General features: G+C 39.5%; 1 protein-coding gene across 2 annotated transcripts in view; it reads right to left on the bottom strand.

The window, feature by feature from the left end:
- Positions 1-1,112: 1,112 nt before the first annotated feature.
- BNC1 (basonuclin 1) overlaps positions 1,113-27,429 on the bottom strand; it is a 69,601-nt gene continuing 43,284 nt past the window's right edge. The window contains exons 1-5 of one of the 2 annotated variants that reach the window (XM_052672275.1): positions 19,514-19,662; positions 8,325-8,427; positions 7,934-8,169; positions 4,741-6,668; positions 1,113-2,649 (exon numbers count right to left, since the gene is read on the bottom strand). In XM_052672275.1, the coding sequence (XP_052528235.1) occupies positions 1,968-2,649; positions 4,741-6,668; positions 7,934-8,169; positions 8,325-8,427; positions 19,514-19,522 (2,958 nt within the window). In that variant the 5' untranslated portion in view covers positions 19,523-19,662 and the 3' untranslated portion in view covers positions 1,113-1,967. Of the gene's footprint in view, positions 2,650-4,740; positions 6,669-7,933; positions 8,170-8,324; positions 8,428-19,513; positions 19,663-27,429 lie in introns of those variants that run through there. The other variant, XM_052672274.1, reaches the window with a different exon arrangement.

Here is a 27,429-nt window from a genome sequence, read left to right as displayed (position 1 = left end):
ATCCACAATCTCCATGAATATGAGGTCTCATTTAAAACAAACAAAGAAAAACCCCAAAACATTGGCCCCCACTTGCCGAAACAAAACAAACAACCAAAAGAATGGGACAGCTCTCCCCAGGCTAATAGCTCCTCTTGACGGCTTCAAGCACAAACGGGTTATTTTAAATATCACATAAACCTACTGTAAATTAAAAAAATAGAAGATTACTTTACACAATGCATGGAAACCATTTCTACCGAACACAAACATTTACAACTGTCATGTTTTTACCTTGCATAACCCATACTCACACGCAATCCAGTTTTCAAAACAATTAATGAAATATTCAGTCCACTTTTGTTTTCTTTATACAATATGAAATGGTTACAATACCGCAGTATATTTTAGAATAAGTTAAACATCAAGACATATGGCAATAGCACTGTACTAGTCTTTCTACATACATACCAAATCCAGAAATTCAGTCTATTTTTATTTAGTCACAAAAATGAATAAAGACTAAGATCCAGTTATACTGGAAAGCTAGACTAGAAACCACAAATACTGTAAGCACTTTGGTATAATATGTACAGATTGTGCTGCCAATATCATGCCTGCATACTACAACTGATCAGGTGATTTCACTTGGTGAATTGAAGAAGTTATTGTAAGACTTGCTTTAGTATTTCTTTTTCTGTATGGAAATCATTCAGTCAAAGAAGATGCACCACAAGAACATACACAGCTTTTGTATGATGTGACTACAAATTAAAGTGAATTTTTAAATACAATGCAAGACCAATCTTAAGTGCATAGAACATAATGCAGAATACTGTTAATTACAGGGACAAGTACAGGGGTTTTAAACATGATAACAGATACTGAACAATGTCCTCATTAAAAGAGATATGAATTAGAGTAAGCTTTCTACCATTACATAGATCAACATGTGTTTTACATCACCAGTAAAATGAACAGTAACTGATGTATCATGAAGGATATCTACTGCATCCATTTTCTCTCTCCCTCTCAAAGGCTTGGAGTTGCACCTTCAAACTCTTAAAGCAGACTGGATTTTCACATTGTTTCCTTCTTCTCCCAACCCCTCCTCCCCCCCCCCTTTTTTTTTTTTTTTTTAACAAAACGTTTTGTCTTTGTGAAAGAGAAACTCAAAGTGCATTTACATTTATTTTTTTTTTCTTATTTCATGGATGCATTTACTGTAGCTTAGAAATGTTAGCTAACAGTTTTCTTACCTCCTTGCTTGCTTTCTTTTTGTCTCTACAATCTTTAAAAGCATCCCAGTTAATTAGGCAACCGTGCCAAGTTAAGTGGCCTCTCCTTTTGCAAAGTAAACAGTTTCAAATTCTAAAAAAAAAAAAAAAGCTGAAATATTGCTATCTGTATTCAAGTGAAATTCCCACTTGAAGAGTAAGGACTGCAGGATTTCAGAAAATTTGGACTCCTTTCAATTTCAAGGTACAGTAAACTGCAAATGCCATATTCAATTAATACTGCAAGACAGCTTCAGATCCAGGTGTCAGGAATGAAATAGCCCCAAAACTCTCAAGCCAACCAGAGGAAACAACACCATTGTTACAATTTCTTACACAACACAACAACCCATTTTACATGTAAACACAAAGGATGACAGCTCTCATTTGAAGCCCCTATTGTTGGTAAATAATACTTCACAGATATTGGAAATATATTGGTTAATGACTCCATATCTCCTCCATTTCAAGGCTCCTTTCCCTTCCTTACAGAAGCTCTAGCTATTTCATATCAAACCAAACAATTGCACAAAAACTACAGCACCAAGCTTTGCTAAATGAAACTGCTGGAGAGCACACACAGGAGAAAAGAATTTGACCGTGGTTGTTGAGTGTACTGGAAGTCAAATGTGTTTAAATGAAGGTAACACATTCGTTAATTGAAATGATTAATTCCTGGAAGAAAAAAAATAAACAACTGGATGAGCATGGTCACTGTAGGCTAGTTGGTGACCCAGCCAGACTTTTGTGCAGATTAGGGTTTTGACTGTGCCTGTTCCGACTGCGAACAGACGAAAACATAGTGTTGCAACCTGGGATTTTGCATTTGTGGAGCTGGCGGAGATGCACAGTTTTGTAGTGAGCCCTAAAAGTTCCCTTATTACTGTAAGTTTTTTGACATATGTGACAAGTTATTGGCAAACTGGAAGGTAAATTTATGAAGCTCTGATCAGCTTTCTCAATTAAATTACAGTCTTGGTAGAGTTCTTCACTGGGCATTAGGCTGGATCCTTCACAGCTTTCATCACTATCATCCAAGGGCATGGTGCACACTTCGCTTCCTCCATCAGAATCCCAAGAAGAATGAGCACTGCTCTCAGATTTAATGCTGGAAGTAGTGCTTAGATCCAGAACACCTCCATCATTCAATGGATCGTATCCGTAACTCTCAGAACAGGGTTCTCTAATTTTGCTCACTGGAAAAACCAAGCTGCCTGTTCTGTTCATTCCTTTGAAGATTACCGAAGTATGTCCAACATGCTGTTTTAAAGAGACATCTTGACAAAACTCCTTAGCCATGTCTTTCAAGAGGTATGTTGCATTGAAATGGTTGTTGAATTCCAGTGTATCTTTAGTCAGAAGCTTATGATGAAGATTTAGGTTTGAACTATGTCTAAAAGAACAAAGACAAGCTTAGCAAGAAAGTGTTTTGCCTCACTTAACAGTGGTTTCATAAGGATCATTAACAAAGAGAAAAATCAATATTTAGTAGCATGCAAGAACTGTATGCTTCTCATTTGAAGAACTGCCATAGAGGAGTGCACATGGATGATTTATACATATGACTGGCTATCTGAAATTGCTTATACTGGCATATATCAGAAATAACTCTACAGAAATCAATGTTTTCAATTCTGTCCTGCATTGTGGATAGCTGTTCACTCCACTAGATCTAGTGCTGGGCCTAAAAGAGTTGGTGAACAGACTAAAGAATTCCAGGTGCCGAACTGAGCTCAGAAAATGGACTCAGGGTAAGACAAAAATGCAATCCTTCCCCAGTGGACAAAGTAGGAAAGGAGTGATACTTGAGACTGCAAAATATATTGATGATTTTAAGGACTGTAGCCATGTACCAAGAGGCAGCTACACACACCAGTACAGAGCTTTTCCTTGAAAGGACTTTTTCTTGAATGAGGGGACATTGCGTTTCACACAACTTCCAGTTTTTGAATGGGCATCTCTGGATTCATTTTACAACCACCAAAACAAAATCACTACTTTTCATTGTATATCATCAAGCAGCTCACTGGGAACTTCCAGACTCTGTTTAGAAGATTGAATTTATTTCAAGACAGAGAGAACATTCATTTTCCCTTGCCATCACCTAACTCAGCTTCATCCAAAGTATACCAAAGGACAAAAATACTTTTCACCTGCATTTACAGCGCTGTATGTTAAAAAAGAAGCTTTTGCAAAGTTGTTTCAAATAATTGCTCCTTTGCACAAAGCTTATAAATTTTCTTGTAGATTGACTTTTGTGCCCCTTTTGAAAAGTTATCTGCTTATTTACTTTATTAAGTAAATCATCTTCTAAAAAACAAAACAAAACAAGAAACACCAACGAACAGAAATTAACTGAATATATGGGAAGGAATTTGTGGCATGTGAATGCAAATTTTACTGCTGGCCTTCTTTCCTGTGGCCCATATCAAAATTAGCGTGGAGAGGAATTCACATCTGGGAAGATGCAGGCAGCAGACCAGGGTATGAAGCCCTGCCAGCAGCAGATGGATCTGTACAGCTCACATGCAGCGGCCAGTCCTCAAAGACTGGCTCATCCTTTCTGGACTACATCAGCTGGCTCCAGCACGCCTAGCAGATTACAGACAATCTAAACCTTGTGTCACTCTGAACTACTATCCAGGCACACTTTCTGCAGTCAAGATCTGCTATAACACTGTTATAGAAGTGTTAGAAAACTTACAAGGCTTAGTCCCACTTTAACAGAACTGTTATCTACCACTTCTCAATTCAGATACATAACTGACAGACAACAGTAAAACTTCAGTTCTTGTTTCTCAGCCTATGGGCAAAATAGACTAAAATAAAATGACTAACAGCAACACAATACTGCAGCTAACAGTAAACTGAATCTGGCTCGTTATTGTTCAGGGTTTAGTATGCAATTTCACATTAAAGCACTACCAACACACACGAGACAGCATTGCTTTGACTAGCAATGCGTAAGGTTGATTTTGCACTGACATAGAGTAATCTATCTTTTATTATAGGATTTCTCCAAAGAGGTTGTTTGAAATCCTTGTGTAATGGAAGGACAAGTATAAGTGAAGATTTCCTGAATTGATCTCATTGCTCTTTCATTTAAAAAAATACTGCATACAATTTAAAATACGCATGGAAGTACGCATTGAACATATAAGTCCACATATGCACCTACTGGAAAATAGCTGAATTCATACCCTCGTGGCTTTCCCTTTATTTCTAAAGTATTCTCGCAACTATTGAAGACTTTATCAGCTGTGAAATTTTCATGGCTTTATTTAATACCTTGTAGTCTAGTGGAAAGGAAATGTTTCTTTCAATGGATTTTCACTTCATGAATGTTCTGATAAGTTATCGTACCTGTTATATGAGGATACACAGAAAATCTTTGCAGGCTCCATTCCTCCAACACTCATTTTAATTTCAAATTAGGCTCCATTGTGATGGTAAAATAAATACAATTTTGTTTATAATTTCTTACCTGTCTCGACTTCTACGAGAAGGGAAAGCAGCGTTACAGCCCTCAACTGTGCAAATATGCATTTCTTTGAGATGTACATTTTTAAAATGCATTTTTACACTGTAAGGGTTTTTAAAAGTCTTCTTACAGATGTCACAATGAAAGCGGCTTTCTTCCTTCTGAATCCCTAGTGCATGTTGGCTGACATGATCCATATCTTTAGAGTCTTCAAAACAAGCAATGGCAGCACCCCTGTTTGACAAAGTGCTGAAAAAGCCCCCGGTCAGCAAGTGATGTTGTAATTCAGGGCAGTCATCTTTAGAAATCCTGCGTTTTGACTGCTCTTTAACATATATGGGGGGTTCAGTCATTGGTTTTATAACATCATTTTGGTGGTGTATTGGATCTTCATATACAATCTCATGGGAAACTATTTTTAATGGTTGATTCTCTTCTGGTTTAACCTCTTTCTCACAGTGATGTAATTCATTCTCAGAGATATCCTTGATGTATTGGTTATCTGGCGCAAAGACAGATTCAAAATACTTTGGGCCCTCCACCCCAGAGACAGATTTCCATGAATTACCTGAATGGGGGTGATTTTCCACCCTGCCGGACACCTGCTTCTCTATCTTATGCTCACAGGACTCAAGCTCTCCATCGCTTACCACTTGCAGACGTGTATCATCTTCAGAACTGGCAACATCACTACTTTCATGAGGCGTTTCAACAACTTCTTTCTCTATCTTAATAGGCATGCTTGATTTACGGGATTTCTTCTTGGGTAGCACATCAAATGGCAATTCGTTTGAAATAAGCTGCTCTGGTATTGAGGAAGAAACAAGGGGCAGAGAAGGAAGAGTACCTGGAGTATTAGCCAGCTCAGCTGGTGTAACTGGACTACGATAGAAAGGAAGAACAGGCTGTACTGTTTTCAGATTTGGAAAGAGGACACCATTCTGTCCAATACTGGGAAATCCAGCCTGGCCCTTTGCATCTGTACAAGAGCTGGCATAGCTGGTAATTGTTCTGCTATCCGGAGCTAAAATCGTAAATTCTGTCCTTTTACTATCTCCAGGTCCAGCAATGGTCAAACCGTTTCTTAGATCTTTGTCCCTGTTGTTTCTGTTCATCGGCATATGGAGTCTGGGGTTAGGATTCGCACTATGACGATTTCGACTACGCAAGGAGCTGAATACCATATTGCAGCCCTCGATTGTACATTTGTGCTTTATCTTCAGATGAACAGCATTATAGTGTATTTTCAAAGTACCTTTGTCATAAAAAGTCTTTTCACATGCAGTGCAGAAAACCCGCCCTTTTCTCGGCCCAGTGCCATTTTTTTCAACAGATTTCATTTTGGTTTCTGGAGAGAGTGATGTCATTTCAAGCTTTGCTGCTGCGTTATGTGAACTCGAATCGCTTAAAAGGGCATCATCTTCTGTTTTAGTGGTGACATCTGGACCATTTATGATCCTCTCATTTTCAACTTGAAATGGCGCAGAACTAGAAGTTAGGAAGCTGCTTTCAGTAAAAGGTAGGTGGATATCTTGTTTAGTTTCACTGCTGTGGTCTTGACCCTGCTCAATCAAGTGTCTTTCTGGTGGTGAACCTATTAAAGGTGGAGGCACTGGACTGAAAAACTGGAATGGCAGCATGAAAGCCATGCTATTCACAATATTCTCAAAGGGATGAATGTTGGTGGGGCTCATTTTGTCCAAGGAAGCTGAAAAATTAGGGCTATGTTGATTGCAGCTCTCTATGAATGCCCTAATATCCAAATTAGCAGTAGGTGGTGGTATTATAATTGACTGCCCTTCTTTCTCCTGAATTGCCATTAACTCTACAATGGACTTAGTTTCTCCAAAACGAAGAAATTGCTGCAAAGTAGCCAGTTCTTCATCGTTGGTCATTATGCTCCAGTGATCCAGAACCTTTCCTGAAGCATCCTACAGCAAAACAAACAAACAAACAAATAAAAATTAATTAGTGAAATAGGAAAAAAGAAAACCCCTTCCCCCCTTCCCCCCCCAGTCTCTCCCCACAGACCAGAAACTCTTCAGCAAAATCATGAAATTACTCTATTTAACAAGAGATTAATAGTAATTCTGTGATATTTTCTTAAAATTTTACCACATTGGCTTTATTATTTCTTTCTGAACTAATAGTAATACTTTCCAATAAACTGCTCTTTTTCCACAAAAATTAAGACACATCATTTGAACAACAGCATTCTCAAACTACAGACAGCAGAGATGGAGCAATCAGATCAAGATTTAGCTCCTCATTTAAGTCAAGTACTCTTTAATTGCAAGTTTAATAATCTTCCAAGTAACTAAGATCAGAGAACAAATGAACCTGTATTGATCTATTGCCAGTGTTCACAGAGCACAGCTGTAATTACACTGGAGTGTTGGAGTTCTTTCAAACTCTAGCTATGCCTAACTTTTCCCAATAACTACAATAAATATTTTATCACAGAACATGTATTTGATGGCCTACTGAGATTTTTCACAGTGCATGTAAGAGTTTCTAAGATGATGAAGAACGTAACATTATAAATTTTTCATGTGGTAGAGGTTCAAGGTAATTGATTCCATATTTTTAATCCTAACACTAAAAAGCAAGATTATCAAGACCATTAAATATTGATTTGTGTCATAATGTAAGATCATCATATTACTTTACATAAAAGGTAACTTCCATAGTAGCAAGGACTAAATCAGGGTAAGCACACAGGGCCCAATTCATCCTTGATGCAGCCCCAGTAAGCTCAGGAGCACCTCATCAGTGATGAAGATTGTCCCCTGTGCTTGAAATGATGGCAAGTTTATTTGTCAGTGTATTATTCTGCTATATTAAAGTAAACTTACTGGTTAAATAATATTTTGAGTAGATTTGGAAGCCTTTCCCAGTAACCTTCCCCCTCACCCCCCTTATTGATTGATTTATTTATTTTGCTCCTTAGTTTCCTTTTATTGATAGATTTGAGCAAAGAAGAAAGATTTCAGTTAGGCTTAAGTAAGAGAAGAGCAATGACCAAAAACTCACCCCTCCTTTTCTGGTGCTACTCTTCTACAAATCTATTACTGCCTTTCAGATGTACTACATGGTTAGCACATTGTGAGCTAGTGAAAATATCAAGCTAGAAAATATTCTGAAACATGACTCAATTATCATAGTTACATTTAAAAAAACCCTCTTAATGCAATACCTGCAGCACATATCCACGTATATAATCCTGTAGTGTCCAATCCAGAGCATGGAGAATCTGTATCACCTCCTCCTGCTTCAGGACACTGAAAAGCCGATCTAGCAGAATTTTAAGGCGCACGGGAATAGCTTGGGTTCCATACAGCATGAGGCTACTGATATCAAAGACAACATTGGATTGAACTATTTCCACCTGGCTTGATGGATAGAGGTTGGGAATCCTTAATTTGCTCAAGGCTGTAAATAAAACCGTAAAACATAAGTAAACACAAGTAACAAGTGGTATGAAACTGAATGTAAGGACTATTGAGGAAGGCAGTACAACACGCAATAAAACAACACGTGAGGAAAGGTGTAGAATGTTTTATATAGGTTGTAAGAATAAGTATTACCATGTGCTACCCATCCGTGGCGGCATTGGTCACATTGTCGCTGATTTATTTTCCCAGGTTTGAAACACTGACAACTACAGCTCACCAGAGTGCATCGGATAGCCTGCAAATCAATTGAAAGGTTGATATGTAATGGATAAGCACCATCTAGCTATGCACATTATACCAAGACAAGCCTAATATATATGTAAGTCAGATAACATACAAGCTCATTCCTATTAACGTGCAATATAATTAGTCCAGGCAAAAACAGAGGTAGTATTGAAAGAAGAAAATTGGTCACCAGCTAAAGCACTGGAATGTGATGATAGTAAAGTATTTAGTGGTATACCTAGCAACACTCCCGAGGATCTGCTGAGGCTGATGCACCTTTATAGCAAAAAGAAACTTTCCTGGGACATTTGTCTAAGATACGATCTTCATGTAAGCATCACTTTTCTCATGGAAGCTTGAAAAGGACACACAGATGAGAGTTTTGCTGAATCTCTATAATTACAACAAATGAAGTGCTAATGAGCAATATTAGCTCTGCAGTGATACAACTCCTCATAGCCAGCAGTATCCACGTAGAATACGCGCATCCTGTCGTGCAGAAGTTCACTGATGCTTCCCAGTCACAGATTTCATCAAAAAGCACTCCCATCTCCTCAGAAATGATACTCTTACATTTTGCAGGGAAATGCTCGAAAGATAACAGGCAAAAGAGAACACACAAATAGCAATCAATTGCACTTCTCAATTTGTGTATCACTTTATCACCAAGATCATATATAATACAAATCAAAATAGTAGTCAAAAATTCCTAATCAACAAGGCAGCACAAGCTTGCTTCCTGGTATTTATGCTTTCTTCTGTACATGCCCATCTGCTGCAGAAGGCAGATACAACTTGGTGGTTCATGTTAAAGCTCCATAGGCACTGCCACAGTCCAAAGCATTTGTATGACTCTGTAACACTTAGATCTGAAAGGAATATTTATTGAGGGTGGAAAAGAGAAGACATTAATGTACAGAAGGTCTGAACTGGAATACAAGAAATATTAGATTATGTGATTGCAACATGTGCATGAATTTTTCTGTTCTTAAAACAAAATGGTTTACATCTCAAAGTACAGAAAAGCAATATGAAGTAAGGCTAAGTTAAGCCTACTACTGGCTGCTGCTCAGACCTCCTTTGGTCTTGTGCAAAGTGGGATCTTCCATTACTGAGTAATATCCAAGAAAATGCAAAAACAGGATTCAAAGAAAAAAAGTGACATTTTTTCCTCAGTGCTGGCCCCACACTAGCACTTCTGGCAAATGTACAAAGCAGCAAGTTTTTGGACAATCATGGTACAAAAGATGGAGACAGGAAATGCTTAAAATAAAGAGGGCATGGAAGAAAGGTGGTTTGAGCAGCGAGAATATGGAGAATGAGGCTGGCTCAGGACAGAGGAGTGTACTACATAAAACAGTCTTCTATAAACAAGCATGTGCAGGAGATGGAATGCCTACTGCTTTACATGACAGCCTGGAATTTTCAAGTCTCGGTTGCTTACTTATCAAGGACTTAGCTTACAAGCACATCTTGATACCGAGACTCGTCTTTATTTGAAGGATTGGAACAAGTGGCAACAGTGCTATTGAAATCTCTGAATCGTTTTGCCTTTAATCTTTTAAAGGAGTCATTGCAAAATACTGAATTCTTGAGAAAAGCTCTGTGCTCCCCATGAAATCATAAAATACGCATCAATACCCTACACAGTGTGAATTGCTTCACTTTAATAGAGGATGCATTTTCATTTAGATGCTAAAATCCCTTAATATAACAATAAAAAGCCACAAATATCTTATGGAAAGGTCAAAAAAAAGAGGCATGGTTTTCTGATGATTCATTTCTATCAGAAAACACCAAACAATAACACAGTCTAATTTTTCTGCTTCCATAATACACAATGTTCTGTGACTTGCACAAACTGAACTCCTTCCACAGCCCATCCCGCTGGGTTCAGTAAGCTGAATTCCACAAATGCATCTTTTGCATTTGTAGACAGAACTACAAAAGCTCATATCCTACAACAGAAATAGATACGAGGAAAAAAGCTGTATGGTATGTGTGCTTGTCCTCCTGTCTTCCTCTATAGGTGTAAAAGATTTTACGTGTTAAAAGGGGTGCGTTTCGTTTTACATGTGCGAAAGGAGCAATTAGACAGGGAGCATCATCCTCCTTATATTCAAAGCATGGAATGAAGCCCTCCTCAAATCAATATATTAAAGCTTCTGGACGCCACTCTTAGATGTGGTTAGCTTGCATACTGTGAACATATCAGAACACCCCTAAATCAGTGTCTGTTGCAGACTTAATAAAAATAAAATTACTCATAAGAATCCTCAAGAGGAAATAAATGTCATTTTCAAGTTGGTATTAGTAGCATTTCCCATCATTTGTGGTTATCAGAGTCTGTTGCCTAAAACTTTTCCAGCAGCATCTGCAATAACACCATCACAGAACAGAACACGGGAAAATTAACTTTTAAAACAATCTGCGAGTCACAACTTCAAATCTTCGCTCACTGCTCAACTTAAAAAGGCACTTCTAAAAGATGCATTTTGATTATCTCCCAAATCAACTTAGATCAGAGTTTAATGAACGAAAACACAACAAATCCATGAGATCAAAATGCTTGTCTTTTGCATGTTAATCCTGTTATCCTTAGTATGCCTAGTCTAAGGTGCTGCAATTATATCGAGTCTTTTAACGAGCTTTATTTTCCCAGCACGTGGAACATACACACAATTTCACTCTGCAGAACAAAGGAATAACTTTCTACACTGTAAAGCTTCAAAATCATAATTAAAGGATTGGATATGTAAAGGGAAATTAAAGTGGAAAGTTTTTTTCTGCAGCCCTTTTATTCAGGGCTATTATTTCATTTCTTTTTCCAGAAACATAGAGCAGATATTAATGTAAATAGAAATAAAAATAAAAATCTTCTGCTATCCTCAAGGATGTTGCTATTGTCTTCCAGTCCCTCTCCCTACCAGAAGGATTTCTCCAAATCCATTATTAGTGACATTACTACTTTTCTTTTCTTGCATTGAAATTCCGATCAAATTTTCTGTGATTTTAGCAGCAAGGCTGTGAGAAGCTGAACCTTGGATTTTTAATGCAGGTGACTCTTAATTAAGAGAGATTAATCATTAAACCAGCCACCAAAAACCATCTAACTGCTCATCACCGAATAAGAAATCTTAGCCCTCCACTGCCTAAAGTCATGACTGCTGACTTTTTCTTTTTTTTTTTTTTTCCTTCCAGATATTGATGTGGTTTCAATTGTGCTTCAAAAGTTACCAAACATTTCTTTTCAACCCACTCTCAGCCTTCATGGCTGAAGAAAAGCACAAGATAATGGGACAAGTTCATTCTGATTCTTGCTAAAGAATCAGGCTTAATTTCAGAAAATACATCTGTGATCATCTGTGCATTTTTGAAGCCCTTGGGGACATACGCTCACTTGCAATCGCAATGTACTAACAACAGGCTGAAAACTGTGCAGTAAGAGAAGAAGGGCAAGAGGAGTGTTTGTGATTACCCAAAGATGCAGAGGAATAACTGTATCAAACCTCATTCCATGTTCAATGGAATCTAGTTTGACAGCTCTTCGGCATGGGAAACAAATTAAAGAGTAAATAATCCTGCAGAAGCCGTCAGGCCTGAGCCATGGATCCCAGCCCACGCTGGGACACAGGCTGGCTTTGTATGCAGGAACCAAGGAATGGCAGAGCAAATCCCAGCTCCTCTGGGTACCACCCCACATCAGCGGTGCACAGGTCGGCGCCCTACCTTGCTCCTGTCACTCAGGGAAAGCTCTCCTTCTCTGTATAAAAGCAATCGCTTGCTTTAGAAATGGCTTCTGCTCAGATTGCTGCTGTCCCATGAAAAGCAGCAGAGCTTCACTGCTGCATGCTGCAGATGAACTATGAAATGATGCCCCCAGTGCTGCCTCACGGACGTTTCTTGCAACTAGGAATTAGAAATTCTTAGTTTAAAGTGCAAGTTTGGAGAAAAAGGGTATAATTACATGAACACAAATGTGTGAGAGCAGCTTTCCTTACGTGGGATGTAACACTAAGAACTTTTCATGTCATCATGGAGGGTTTCTAGCAACAGGCAGCATCTCTTACAACCACCTCACCTAATTGTCCCAGAGGAATTTATCCCACTGTCCATTCCTTTGCCAGACAGCTTTAGCCACTTCCCTGGATATCTACTGCACAGATAAGTCCGTCTGTAAGTTCCGTCATGATTTAAAGCAAGTTTTCAATCTACATTTTGTCCACTTTACAAGCCTCCCTGCACCACATCAATAGTTTTTCATTTCACCTGTCCCACAGATACTTGTAACCTTCAGCCTGCCTACTCTGCAGTATGTGTTTAGTCCTCATGGCTCTCCATGACAGACTTTGGTTTCTGCTCCTTTGTTGAGCTCCCTGCAGTTGGTTCAAATTATATGTTCCATCACGATCACAAAAGTTGGTGTACTGCTCTAGATGGTGTAAAATCATAAATCAGTTATTGTAGGCTTAGCCCAACACCTAAACCTAATAGTTCTGCATGTTGATGTTAGAGCTTAGCATAAGCATCTTTTGTTCCTTGAAGATTCTAAGGCACTCCAACTTGAGGCAGGCCACAGCTCCCAGCTGCCCGGGGGGCGGCACAAAGGACCATGCAGCACCTCAGGCTGTAGCTACTTCTCCTGACATGCTCACCTCAAAGAGGTGCCCGGATGGAAGCCCTTCCCTGCAAGAAAGCAGAGTGGGAAGGATACACACAGAATGGTGTTTGCTGAGTGATAACGCACATACGCAGGTCCAACAGTGAGGACAAGCTGAGGGCTACCTGCCCTGTGCCACAACCTGCACATGTTCAGCTCATTTCTGTGTGTTCAGTTTCATGCTATCATGTGCTTAAGGCTATCAGGTATGGCTGAGGACAAAGCCGTACTGGTAAATCACACACTGATTAACCACACACCACTGATATTATTAATCACTGCCATCTTTGAAAGCCTTACACTTTGAAACAGGAGATTTTCCATTCACAGCACATTTATGCCAACTGCAAGTACTTCTGGTTGTTGCAAGTTCTGCTGTCTCTTTACTCAAGCTTAAAAATACTTGAGACTAAAATAAATGAACCTATGAAGTTATTAAAATGAGGGAGAGGTGCCTAGAGGATGTCTGATTGTATCGGACTGAATGCCGCGCAAACTATTTCCACATTCTTATCTCACAAGAAATATCCCTTACAGTGTAACAGTGCTGTTAATATTGTGTTTTATAAAATAACTCTAAGCAGCAACAAACATTTCTCATGGGAAGAAAACAGGCCTTACTGTTTGCTGCACTCAGAGAGCATCTGGTATTTTGCATATTTGGAACTTTCAATTAAGTAGAGAAAAATTTGATGTGGATGTGACAGAGTAAACAGCACTGACCAAATAGCTCCAACCTTCTCCACTAACAAGCACACTCTATGCCAGCCCCAGATGATTCATTTGGCAAACTGCTTATTAGTAAAATAATTTAACAAAATTCTTGTCTCCTGCGTAAGAGACTAACTGGGTAGAGATGGGAAAGACAGAGATGGGCCACAACTTGCCTCTCCCAGCTCCACTGCACATGAAGTCACACTCGTAATGGAGCGCCTAAATTGGTGACGGCCCCTCAGTAAGCAGGCTGGGTGCTTCTGCCAGGTACGAGAGCCTCCAAATACCTGGACAAACCCCTTTTGTTTCACAGGCCCAGCACAGACTGCGGAGTCAAACTTAACACCTTATTGTGCTGAATGCTTTGCCTGGTGCTGATACCACCACGCTTCCACTTACATTTTTTCTGTGGGGAGACTCCATTAGGATTTTTTCTCCTGAAGGAACACAAAGGCCACAAGTTTGAACATATTTTCTAGACAAGACCACAGAATACATCCCATTAATTATCAGGATCCTTATGTATATACCCATAATGTTTATTTGGGGTCAGATGCCAAAACCTGACCTCCTTTTAAACAGCCCCAGCCTAAGCATACAAGGAAGCAGAGTGCAAGCCAGGTTCTGCAGCAAGTTGTATTGCCGCCTCTCTTTGTGGAGCTCAAGAAGCAATTTTTGGCTAGAATGGGACCAAACTTCCCTCTTGCAGGTACTGTCTAGCACCTTGAATTGAAAACATGTAATTGTCCTTGACGCAACAGACAAAAAATAATCTTCAGAACTGGCCAAAAGGTGGTGGGGCAGAGAGAAACAGCTTGGTGAGACAGCATTGAAATTAGCTGATACTTTTGTGAAATGGCAGCACTCTTAAATCTAGCATGGTTTTGGATTTAACAGAATTTTAGCCAGTTACTGAATTATGGGCTGCTTGCCTGTGCATCACCGCTTTGTTAAAAACCATAGGGCGAATAGCTGTGATGAGAGACTGAAACAAAGACTTCAAATCCCCGAGCAGACCTGGCTGAGCAGCAGCTGCGGTGCTAACAGAGAGGTGCCCTGGACAGACTGGGCAATGCAGTGAGGTGAGTAAGCAGAACGGAGATGTGCTTGAGAAAGGAGCACACTGCAAGGCCAAACTTCAATCACAGCATAACTTGCGGGATGAAAATCACTCCTCATGCATGTCACTTACCCTAAAGGGCCCCTTAGGGCACCTCTCATTAACGGTACTGTCAAAATAATTATAAGAAGAGAATGCACGTATGTGTGTGTGCACATGAACTGCTACTCTTTAAACAAAAAGCACTGGACACCAGAGCTCCATTTTGCTGTTGAACAAGGTGCTTGTAGATACACCAGCTTACACTGCAATTAATCTCACTTGTTAACAACAGGTGTGCTGAAAGACAGCTTGGTCAAACTGGGAAATACATTTAGCTCTCCTTTTCTTTTGCTGTTCAATTAGGAAAACATAACGAGACATACAAATTGCAGAACCAAACATGTCACACCATCATTATCTTACAGTTGTGACTTACATTTGGATCTGAAATAAACTACAGTGCTACGCTTCCTGCAGTGCACCTGCCAAGACTGTGTAGATCACAAACCCTTACATTTTGCTGACTATTAAACAGCATTTATCAATAGAATCCCAACTTTCTTTTTCATAAACTTACAGAAAAATCATTCATGTCAGTGTATTTCGGAAATGAACAACAGATTGCTGCAGATTGATGAGAAATTCTGCATATGTTTTAGGGGCAAGGATGGATCCCCAAATAGAAATGGTGTGAAAGCTGTTAAAAAACACTACGTGTTATTTAACCTAGCAAGTATCTCACGCACATACTTCTTACTCATATCAACATGCCATGCAACCCATGTTAAATGCTGAACCTACAGATGCATCCAGGAACTGAAGCTTAATGAAATATTTAATACCAAGCCCCACATTAACAAGAAGCATTACAAAGATATATGCACAAGTAACGGAGAAATTGAGAGTATCTGTGAAAATGAACTGTAAGTAAACCCTTTAAAATACGCCTTTATCTGTTAAGAGAATTTAGAATGTCGTGCAGATGCAGTGTGGGTGAATTAATGTTTCAAAGACCATCCCAATGTGTACAGCTCGTCACAGTGCTGCTCAAGCCTTAGAGCCGTAAAGTTACACGCTCAAAGTCTCCCTTCTGTGTTACAGACAGAAGAGACAGGTTAGAGAATAAAAGGAAAATAACAGCACTGCACGATATTTGCTGTAATGCAATTTCATTTTGTGCAGTTTCATAAATTTTAAACTCAGTGTTTGTACACACAGGCATGGCTCTCTCTGTAGTCCTACAGTTACACAATATTTTACACAACAGCACAGTTCCACTGGTAATTTCACAATTTAAAACTTCATATTCCTTTGTACGGAATGTAGGTGTGAAAAATTAAAATGGCTTTCTGACACTGACATTAATTTCAATAGGTAACAAAAAATTTCTGACTTCAAATTTGAACTACAGCCCATTATGAGCGAGGAACAGTTATTCTCCTCCCTCAAAATAATTGACTTTGAGCTTGATGATTGAAGTTTCAGCCCCAGTAAATATATACTTATGTATTTAGATATCGATTGGCAAAAAGTAACTAGAACTCAGGGATGTAGCTTTTCAAACTTGAGCTGTAGCATCTGCTCGGGACAAAACCGCTGGCAGCACGGTGCATACAGCTGGCACTTACTGCACTACCGAAGCCATGAAGGGCAGATGACCCAAAGGGCCAAACCCAACAGCTTTTTTCAACTGCGTTTTGTGGGGGTTTTGCTGGAATAACGAATTCAGGATCAGTACCTGACTTTCAGCTCAAATCTGCATAAAAATACTTGACCCTGCCACAAAACATGGAAGGTGCTTTGAGAACATGAACGCGTAGTAAGAAGTGTAATCTGAGGAACAGAAATGTTCTTTAATTTGTTTATCAGAAATATATTTACTTCTGGACTCCGTATTACTGAAAGCAAAACTAAATGACTGGCTTGCCTGATTGGAAATAGAATGCCATGCTCAATACTGCAGGAACTGTATTTCAACACTAACATGAACAGTAAAGAAGCTGAAGTTGACATATTTGGTATAAAAAGCCCAACTTTTGCTGCAGCCTAAGAGTGCACAATTTGATATCAGCTACAGAGAGCCCATGAAATGGCCCAAAATTTGGAATAATTTTTCCTGTTCATGACAACGTCGCTCTCCTGCAGGTCTGGATATGTTTGCAGATACCATTCTCTTTATGGTTCTAAACAGGCTGAAGATGGTTCAGCAGTTCAAAGACTTAGCAGAACAATTTTTAAAAATCAATCAAGCAAAACTCTTACAGTAGATGTGACCTAAGAGAATCTTCCATAACATGAGATACCTTTTGCTTGGTCACTTCTGTTAAAATAAGCTTTGTCCAAATAAGCTGCTGAAAACTCCAGATTTGGATTCAAACAGAAATGCAGAATTATATTGATATTAAAAAAGATGAAAATCCAAATTTATTACTATTACGTAGGTAATTGTAAGAACGTATCACATAATATTGCATCCTGGAAAGTCAATATTTTCCCGATTTCAGTAAAAGAAGAAATGAGAAAGGAATTCTTCAGTGTATTTTGTTCTAACGGCCAGAACAAAGGAAAGCAACGCACGTTGTAAGCAGTTAAAAACAACGCAATCCTACTTTGCAGCACAACCTGCAGCGAGGCTGCCCACCTCACATTCCCCGAGCAGAGAATGAGCCACAATTTCACCGTTTTAAAACCAAAGCAGAGAAACAGAGCCTCTTGTCTAACATATTTTCCAGCAAACTGCAGTAAACACAACTGTATTTTCAAAAAGAAGGTTAAAAATAGAAACCTATGATCTTTTCCCACCTAGAATCATATCCTTACAATTAAAGACTATTAGTTGGCATCCCTTTTAACCGTCAAACTCAGACAGTGGCAGTTCTATAGCCACAAAGAGAAGCAGTAAATGAGAAGAACATGTTACTACACTGCATTTGAGAAAGTTTGGCTCCAAGCTATGCACTGATTAATATCAGATCTCCTTCTTTACTTGCCTCTTGACAATCTTGTCACATCTGGCTGACAAATCCTTACAAGCTTATCCAAACCAAGGCAGCCCAGATCATGCTCCGGGAGTAGCTTGGAGGAAGCAGCAACACCAGCCATGCACTGATGTGCCATCATGAAACTAATGAAGCTGACTTCACTTGCAGACTGCAGGAACACGAAGAAACACAACATGCCTCGAGGTTTTTGCAACATAGCACAGAGTTAGCTCACCAAAGATAAGACAAACAACCAGCTCGCAAGGTTCAAGAAGCCAAGTAGTTATGTGAATTGCAGAAATTTATACATAAATTGCTCGAACAACAATCTCAACTAAATGAGCACAAAGTCCAGCTTCCGATCGGATGCGAAAATTGATTGCTAACTGCCCTTATAGTAATGATTTGAATTGAAACAAAACCAGTTCATTTCATTTTCTCTCCCCCACTTCCACAAAATCCCAAAGTTGCCTGGTTCTCCAGATTATTCAAAAAACAAATATAGATTTATGTTAAAAAAAAAAAAAGAAAAAAAAAAAGAAAAGAAAAAAAGGGGAAAAAAAAGAATAGGGCCACTTTTATGCTCAGGATTTTACAGAAGGACAAACCACAGTCTGTGTACATCAGCAGACTTCCCTTGGGTTAGTGATCTGCCCTCTCCTCATTTTTAAACCAAGGATTACACGGAGGACTTGAAGTATTCGGGCAATTAATAAACCAGAAAATAAAATGCTGTACCTTAAACACAGCTAACAAAACCTCACTATGTCCAAGATGACAATTAAACCTTTTTTTTTTTTTTTTTTTTTTTTACACGATGGAAAAAAATTAAAAATAAATTAAATAAGCCTCCTTTATTCTGATGCATTTAACCTCTGAATGAGCTCAATATGTATAAGAAAGAAAACAACGTAACAGAAGACACCCTCGTATACACATACACACACTCATACACTCTCCCTTTCTCCCCCCTTCTGGCTCCCCCTGAATAGAAACAGGCTGATCTAAGAACAGAATTACCGGCCTTATTTTCTGGATGCTAAATAGTCAGCAATAAATTGTATACAAAGGGCATACATTAGGTTCCACTTTAGTGGTAATTTCTAAAGAACTTCTTACTGAAATTATATTGTTGCCTGCTCTCCAGTGCATTTATACGTCATAATAATGATAATGTATCTGCTTAAAGCACTTGAGTCAGAACACATCTGAGCCACAAATCACAGATTTTACTGCTATTAATGTATATTGAGGACTTGTACAATTAAACATCGTCAAGTATTTATGATTTACGTGCTACTACTTCAATTGGAAAACAATTACACAAGTGATGGCTCTGCTCATTATAAGCAGCTTGCAATTCAGCATTACTTACTGTAGGATAGAAAAGTCATACAGTTGCTTACAGAGCACAGCAGAAAGAAAAACAAAATTTTTTAATATATTTTCCCACTTTCACGATATCTCTTAGTAATTAAAGAAATGCAGAGTGCAGCTCACTACAGCTTTCACCTCCATTGTTCATAACCCAAAACAACACCATCGCAAGAATTTTTATATCTCCACAGTGCATAACCACAAGTAAAAGTTGCACAGTAAAAACACACATTCATATATAACTGCAAAGAACTTTCCTTACCTCAGACATTCTTACTGTGCTTATGTTTCCAGAGCTATAAAACAGTTTCCCATTCCCTCAGTGAGTTGTACAAAGAAGTACTGGAAACACTCCTGTCTGTACAAGTACTAAGGCAGAACCATCACACGCCTCTTTACTCTTGTCTGACTCTGAGCACCTCAAGGTCTGATGTATGCTCGGGCTGTGCACAGGGGAGTGAAATAGGATCCTCCCCCTTGGTGTTCTCCAGACCTACAGTACGAAGTTGTGTCTGCCTCTCACCTCTGCAGCCGGCTCTCACCTCGCTGCCCCGCGGTGCCGCGCTCCGCGTGCTCCTCCAGTCGCAGGGCAGTCCCCTCACAGCTGGCTCGGAGAGGGCATGACACTCATCTTTCACAGAGATTTGATCAAAAGGAGTCACGGAGGCTTGAGGCACTCCTAATGCAGTGCGAGGAGATTCTACCTCTGCTCTGGCAGCCTAAGTAATGCATTAAATCAATGCAGCTGACCTAAGGCCTATTACAATTTTTTTTCCCCTCTCCAGGAGTGCACAACTATCTGCAAATAAGCTACGAGGTGCTCACAATTAAAAATACTTCTCGTATTAGAGGGCTGTTTTGCAAATTGCTGCGGCTGATTATTTTGCCCTTCTTTTAAGCATTTGCAGATCTTAAGGGTTCGTTGAGTGGGGTGTGTATTTTTTTGTTTGTTTGTCTAAACATTTCCCCCTTATCAACTTACTTTTGAGAATTTTATTTCTTTTTATGAAGTTGAAGCTTCCTATTAACGGGAACGCAGGCCATAAAGACAGGAGAATTACTTCCCAGTAATTGGGCCAAAATCTGTTTTCAGTTATTCAGGTGTTGGGTTGCATTCATGGGTTAGAACAGGATTTTTGTCATAGTCATCCCTCACCTATTTAAGAAGGCAAAACAAAACTGATGAAAACACTTCTACTCTTCTCGCTCCTCTACCTCTGCCTCTCATATATTATTTCTTGGCACTCTCCTAACCCAGGAGGAGCTCACCATGCTACGCCCAGAAATACAGATGAATCAGTCACATTGGACCCATTGGGAACCCTTTAGGAACATACTGATAGGTCTGTTTTAGGACAGTACCTGATCAGATGAATACCTGCAGTCCTGTAGGAATGGCAGCAGGAAATAAGATGGCTGTAGGGAAAAGAGAGCTAACGTAATGAATAATTGTTGGGTAATTTGTCTTCTAATCCTATTTATTATTTGGTAGATATATGCACAACGCTTGACAAGATAACCTAATTTACATTTGATTATATACTGAAGTAAAGACAACAGAGTAACTAGAATGAGGCCACATAAAGCCAACGTGACCCCAGAATCTGGTCCCACAGAGCACGACACAAAGCCCACGCTTTCCCTGAATCCCTATGTTTCTCCATCCTGCACCTTACCTCTTCCACAGAGCTATTTAACAAGATTTGGGGGAAAAAAATTAAAAAAATAAAAAAATAAAAAAAATAAAAAAAGGGAGGGATTTAGTTTCACAGCACAGTCTGCCAGATTCTTCTGCCAAAACACATCGAAGTGTGCGAGGAGCGAACCACCGCCGGCAGCTCAGTGCTCGCAGGCACAGCTCAGGCATGGGCTGCAGGGCCACCCTGTCAAGACACCAGTGCAGCTATATACGTGTCATCGGGGGGAGGGGGGAGTTGTCTTGTCAACAGCAAGACAAAGTACTGGAAATGATGGCCAGCATGGTACTGTCGTGTTGAACGTTTTAAGTTGTGTATGTTGTAGAGATGACAAAACTAACTGTCCTCTCATGATGGTAACTCAAAGCCAAAGGCACACCTCGTTACTAAAATCCTATTTCCTTCCTAATGAAACAAACAGCAGAGTAACCAAGGAGTCTACTTAACTGAGAATTCTGCAACAAAACTGCAACAGGACAAAGCATGGCTTAGGATTACCTGAGCTGCCAAAAAAGTCTGACTTGACTTCTGAATGATATCCAGTTCTCAGGAAGGCCCTATGTATTAGCTACCTGCCATTTGCCTAGAAGATGATAATTCTTATTAAATTAGCTAACTCTCCATAGCAAACAATTTAAGACCAATTCACTTTTTTTCTTCCCCTTAATTAATTATCTTCTAACCATCTTTTAAGCATAATTTTCATTGTTCAAGCTTTTTCAATGAATATTTTATGGGAGCATATTCCACTATTGCTCTTTTTAAACTATTTGCTATCACTAATAAGCACTTTTTCAGCTTTTTACCATCTGTGTTCCTTTCAGTAAAATCCAACACTCTAGCATAATGTGACACATTCAAGACAACCTGTATGTACTGGTTAAAGAGGAATTAGTGCACTAACAGTATTTTCAGTATTTTCAGCTGATTCATAGTCCAAGCTTGCTTGTACAGAACAAATTATCAAGACACGTCTTGAAGAATGACCAAAATAGAAGTCAGAGACTCTTATAATTCCTCTTCCAGTAGTAAAACCTAATGGAGAAATAGTTTCTTGTGGGAACAAATAAACCTCAGGACAGAGCCGTAGGCTTGAGCCAAAAGCCCTGGGTTCAATCTGAGGCTCTGTCATCGAGTCATCGTTTGATACTCTTGGGGAAGTTATTTCAATTCTTTTTTGTTTTGTTTTGTTTTTGTTTAAATGCATTTAAGTTATATGCTCCTTGAGGAAACGATGGCATCTGTATTCTCAGGGACATTGCCAAAGGCAAAGGAAAAGTTCCCCAGGCCTGAAATCCGTGACATCCAAATGTAAACACCAAAATCACAGCATAGCAATGTAGCTCAGAGAGAGCTGCATTTTCGTTCTATGTGCCCCAGCCTGTTTCTCCTTTGCCATGTCTCAGCCTGCGTTCAGAGAGGCAGGAACGTGAGAGGATGTAGGGCAGCTTCCGAGGCGCTAAAACTGCTTCACCAAATTCCAGAGTACTCATAGTTTTCAGAGGAGCTCCCACACATGGAACTGATTACAGACAAAATGCTGCTGCTCTTACCTGATTTTATTATCTTGCATTCTTTAAGAAGTGGTATTAATCATAGGGAGTCACTGCAACCAAGAGAGTGTGGCATAGCATAAAAGCACAAATATCATCCTCGGGAACCTTTTTCCCTGTCATGATTTGGTGGCTGATTCAAGAAAGAAAAAAAGAGTCATATTACTAAGACCATCATAAAAGAGATCAAGCTACACATTAAGAGTAAGTTTGCTCTTCACCACTGCTTCTTCCTTCTCTATGCTAGGCAGGCATGGAACTTGCCCAAGCACATGTTGTCTGTGTCAATTCCTTCTACCAGAGCTAGCTGCAAAATGGCATTAAGCTCTGTGTGCTGCCTGCTTAGCCTAAATTCCAAACATATAATACATGGTGACCCTTTTCCTTAAGTCAGTGCTGGCAAACACCTCAGTGCTAATTTAATGGTCTGCTCACTGAGCACCTTGGAGCGACGTGCGGATTAAGCGTTTCACCCCACCAAGACATGAGCTCGTGGTCAGCCCTATGACCAGATGCCCATAGAGATGGGCAGCAGATCACCTTTCTGTGAGAAAAGCCAAGGGGATCAGGGGCTATACACTTGTCCAGAACAGAAGGGACCTCAGGGTTTGGGGAGCTTGGAGGGGAAACAGTAAACAGATCTGAGGCCGTGCCAACAGGACACGAACATGGCTGTGGACTGAGTTTCAAATGACTTGTAAGTCCAGTAGTTCTAAAAGTTAATGAACTTTTGCATAGGAAGATGAAAATAGTTTTAAACTTTGCACACGAGGGCACGGGTTATAAGCACCAGTCCAACTGCAAGTAGCAGCTTAAGCCACAAAGCACTTAATCTTTCTCAAGAGGTGTGAAAGGTTCAGATGCAGCAGCGCAGCTCTCATGTAAGCAACAGAGAAACCCAGGCTGACTTTGTAATGTGGTCCAAGCAGATAACTCTGAGTTACAGTATCCAAAACTATTTTCCAATAACAGTATGATCCCAGGTTATTGATCCCTATCTAGCTATTTACATCCCATTTATTGTAATTAAACAAAAAGAACCTAATGAAAATATGAAGTTGATTTAATACTTCCTACATTTGCACCATAGCTTCAGTAGAAATTTTCTTTTAACTGTTCACCGAATTACTTCATCAGCTCAGGATAGCTTAAAACAGTATTTGAAGTAGTGGTCCTGCGGGTGACCTTCCTGACAAAGTTTTCCCCTGCTTCCAACAACTGGGAATTTTTACTCTCCCATTTCTAATTTTTGCACAATTCTTTTTTTCTTGTTGCTGTCATAAGATCACCAGAAGGGATACGCTGTCCCACTTGACTTTTTGACAGTTCTAAACATACTTAAAACATCAGACTATTCCACCCTTTTGCTTTCTATCATTTTAGTTTCCTCCATTTAATGCAGCTTTATAGTGAGCAACAGAGACACAATCAGCACACGCTTGATGACAAACAGATAAATACTGCATTTTCTCTCTCCTAATAAAAGCAACAGAGTTAATTCATTGCTCGTATATACCATTCAGATGAGTTCATCCAATTTTCTGATAACTGGGGTTTTCTGTTGAATGCTTACAATATCATTCCAGGCCTTGACAGCATTTACGAAACCTCCAGATTATTTCTTTCCAGCATGCTCTACTTTGCATTTTTTCAACAGCTTTATCTGCTCTTCAGGTAGGTTTATTAGCTCCTTTTGGAGAGATTTAGAATTTGGAGTCTTAATGAGTCCAAACCATGTATCCTCTCTGTTAGCAGCATTCCTTCTGTACTCTCTCCAATCTCCCCAGATATTTAATAAACACCATCGGATCCAACGTGAAGCCTGGAGCACCCACTTAACTACCAGCCATTTGCAAACTCACCGACTGTTCCTATTTTCTCGTTCTGCGTCTTTCTGCCAGTTTGCAGCATTAAACTAAATACGCTACCTTTCACCTGCTTACATAGGAGGTGCTTTCTAAGCATGGATTTCAATACAATCAAAGAGAAAAAGAAAAGAAATTATGAAGAGCTTTAACAGTGAAATTAGTTTCTTTGAGATGTTTTGTAAAGCAAAGGCCGCAAAATTCTAACTTCAAGGAGGAAAAAAAACACAGAAACACAACTGCTTTACATAGAGAATATAAAGACTGGAAAAACTGTTACAGAAACATGAATTGCAACACGTTGCAAGTATGTCAGGCAGATCAGTTAAAATATGCTTGCTTTGAACAGCAGACATTTTTCTTCTCTCCCCCTGTTCTCCTTACCTCATGGCTGTTACAGAGAAAACTGGATATCCACTGGTTTTTTCTTTCTCAATTTCTAAATTTTTTTGAACAATGAAGCGTGCAACTTCTATCTAAAAACATGGCAAAACGCCATATCACTTTGTCATAAGTGAATGTACTGTACTGATATGTGTTCACACGTGGCACGTCTGCCCAGAGATACCACTCTGAAGAATGAGACAGGCATGATGCAGTATGGATGAGATACCCAAGGCACCTCTGCCCATCTTCTGCATGGTCAGTCTGGCTTGGGCTGGGTTAGCACAAAGGTACTGGCAGAGGATATGAACCTGCAAACAATCAGCCTAGATAAGAAAAGTGTCATCAAGTGAAATGCGATTTTCAAATCTTATCTAGCAGCCCAACATTAATGGGAGCTGAAGTCTTTTGGTGTCAGGAATTAAGGTGGGAGCTGTACAGGCTATGCACTTTTATTTCTGCACAATTTTACCAATTGCCCTCTCATCTTGTAAGCCTTGTGAGGAGTTTAAGACATTTAATTGCCAACTCTATTATTAAGGAATCTGCTTTGTCAAACTGCAGCCCCTGACAACAGTAAGTCTCTTAAAGCAAATCAGTTTTGATACTGGTGGTTCTCAGATGTGCAGCATTTAATCCTCAAATTACAGCACAAGTTTGAACGGGCCGATTCTGTCTGTCACCGAGATTTAGTAATTAACAAAAAAATATTCAGCCCCCCTTCCTAACACAAACAGTTTATCAAAAGAACGCCAGTAATTTCAGTTAAGATATAGCGATGATCCAGGCAGAAGCACAATGGGGAGAAAGACTTGTTTATGCTATCTGATTTAAAGTGCCTAGACAGAATTCCAGAGACTTTGTGTTGTCATGAAAGGAGTAGTCAGTAACCATGTTTGTGCCCCTGGGCCAAAGGGTGTGACACTGGGCCAAAGGTGTGTCAAAGTCAGCATACAACTGCCATAAAACCAGGCTCAACTCATTCACGAGGCTAAAGAAAAGGAGAGTTGCCACTGTAATACTTGAAACATTAATGGCATTTTGTGTTCCCACCCCCCACCCCCCCAATAAAGATGATAGAGTCTACCAATGCAGGAGATACTTCAACTAAAGCACTGAGCTTTGCATTTATTTTCACAGCCTACAGCATTTTCCTTCCCCCTTTTTTTTCCCCCCTTGTTCTTTAATACCAGGTAGTGGTTTTCAACTGTTTAAACCATGGCATATAATAACTGATGAGTAACATAGCAGTAATACCAGTGGTGGCAATTTTACTTTGTTTCATGGGAGTGTCGGAGTATTATAGAGATGACTAGGACATGTCTCAGTGGCAGGCTGATAAAATGAGGTGAATTTTTCCCTGCCTGCAAGTTTTGCCAACTTTTAATCATAAACAACATACATTTTTCCAGGCAATAAAATAAAAGGCAAGCAGTTCTAAAAGAAGAATGATTGCAAAAAAAAAAAAAAGAAAAGAAAAAAAAAAAGCTACAGCTTATCTATATATTTTTTTCCCCCCAAGCTTACGATCTACACATTTCCAGGCAGTACTTGAGGTCAACAACCAGACGTGAAGTTACTACTAAGACAACCAATATTCACTATGGGCACTTATTCACCAGCTTTCCCAATCTGTAAGATGTATCTTACAACTTCACACAATGGCCAAATTTTGTTTTTCCTCACATCTTTTTGCATTTAAATCCCTATCTAATTGAATAGGAAGAAGAAATTTTAGTTTCTATTTTACATTGATATTTCAAGAAGACTCCTTGAAAACAGCCTCCCATCTTCCATCTAGATGATTTCTTTAAGGCTACCTACTCTATTAGCCTACTCCAAACACACATCTACTCTTACGTTACTCTTATGTCCAAAATACACATCAACCTCCTGAAGTTTCCCAGTGGTAAAAGCAGAAGATACAGCAATGTCCTGCAGTAGCATCCGACTACCTTTCAGCAGGAGGCCGCATCGATACCACCATGGTTTCCAGCGAGCTGTTTTTAATGGACAGCTCCCAGGTGACATCAGACACTGCTGCTGCAGCTGCCGCAATATCATACATCCCTGATTGAACTTTGATTAATTTTCCAGACTTTCAGAGCCTGTGGCAAAAAGGATCCGCAGCGGTAGCTGCAGCCATTAACTCCATCTTTTGCGATTTCTCCTTCTTCATTATGTTTGGGTCTTGATTGAACTTTGTTCCAAGTTAGTAGCTTTTGGCTATGGACGAGGGATGTAAGGCTTTAAAAACAGGAGTGCATGAGGATAGTATGTGAAAAGCTGTCAGAGAAAGCTGTCCAGTTATTTGGTGCAGTCTTGGATATCCCTCAATGGTGTGAGCAGCATTTACAAAAAATATTGAAGTTCCAGCTGTAACCAGCCTGAACAACACAAGCAGCCACATTATGCAGCCACAGTCCAAGTATCTTCAACATCTGAATGTGCACAGTGGATATTATTGAATTATGCCGGACAGATTCAAAGTTGCTACATTGACATAAAGCATGAAACAACCATTCCTGGGCAAAGTCAGAACTTTACAGAACTTGTTTAAAATCCACAAATATTCCCAATGGCTTCAAAAGATTATTTGCTGAGCATGCAGCTAAATGGTGCAAGCAGCTCTCCCACTGTTTGTCTGCTCAATATGACAATGCCACACTGTATGGACAG

This window comes from Tympanuchus pallidicinctus, unplaced genomic scaffold (genome assembly GCF_026119805.1).
Source record: "Tympanuchus pallidicinctus isolate F22 unplaced genomic scaffold, pur_lepc_1.0 scaffold12, whole genome shotgun sequence".
Classification (NCBI taxonomy): Eukaryota; Metazoa; Chordata; class Aves; order Galliformes; family Phasianidae; genus Tympanuchus; species Tympanuchus pallidicinctus.
The sequence above is the reverse complement of the archived record's forward strand: the minus strand, read 5'-3'. Positions and strand labels throughout refer to the sequence as shown.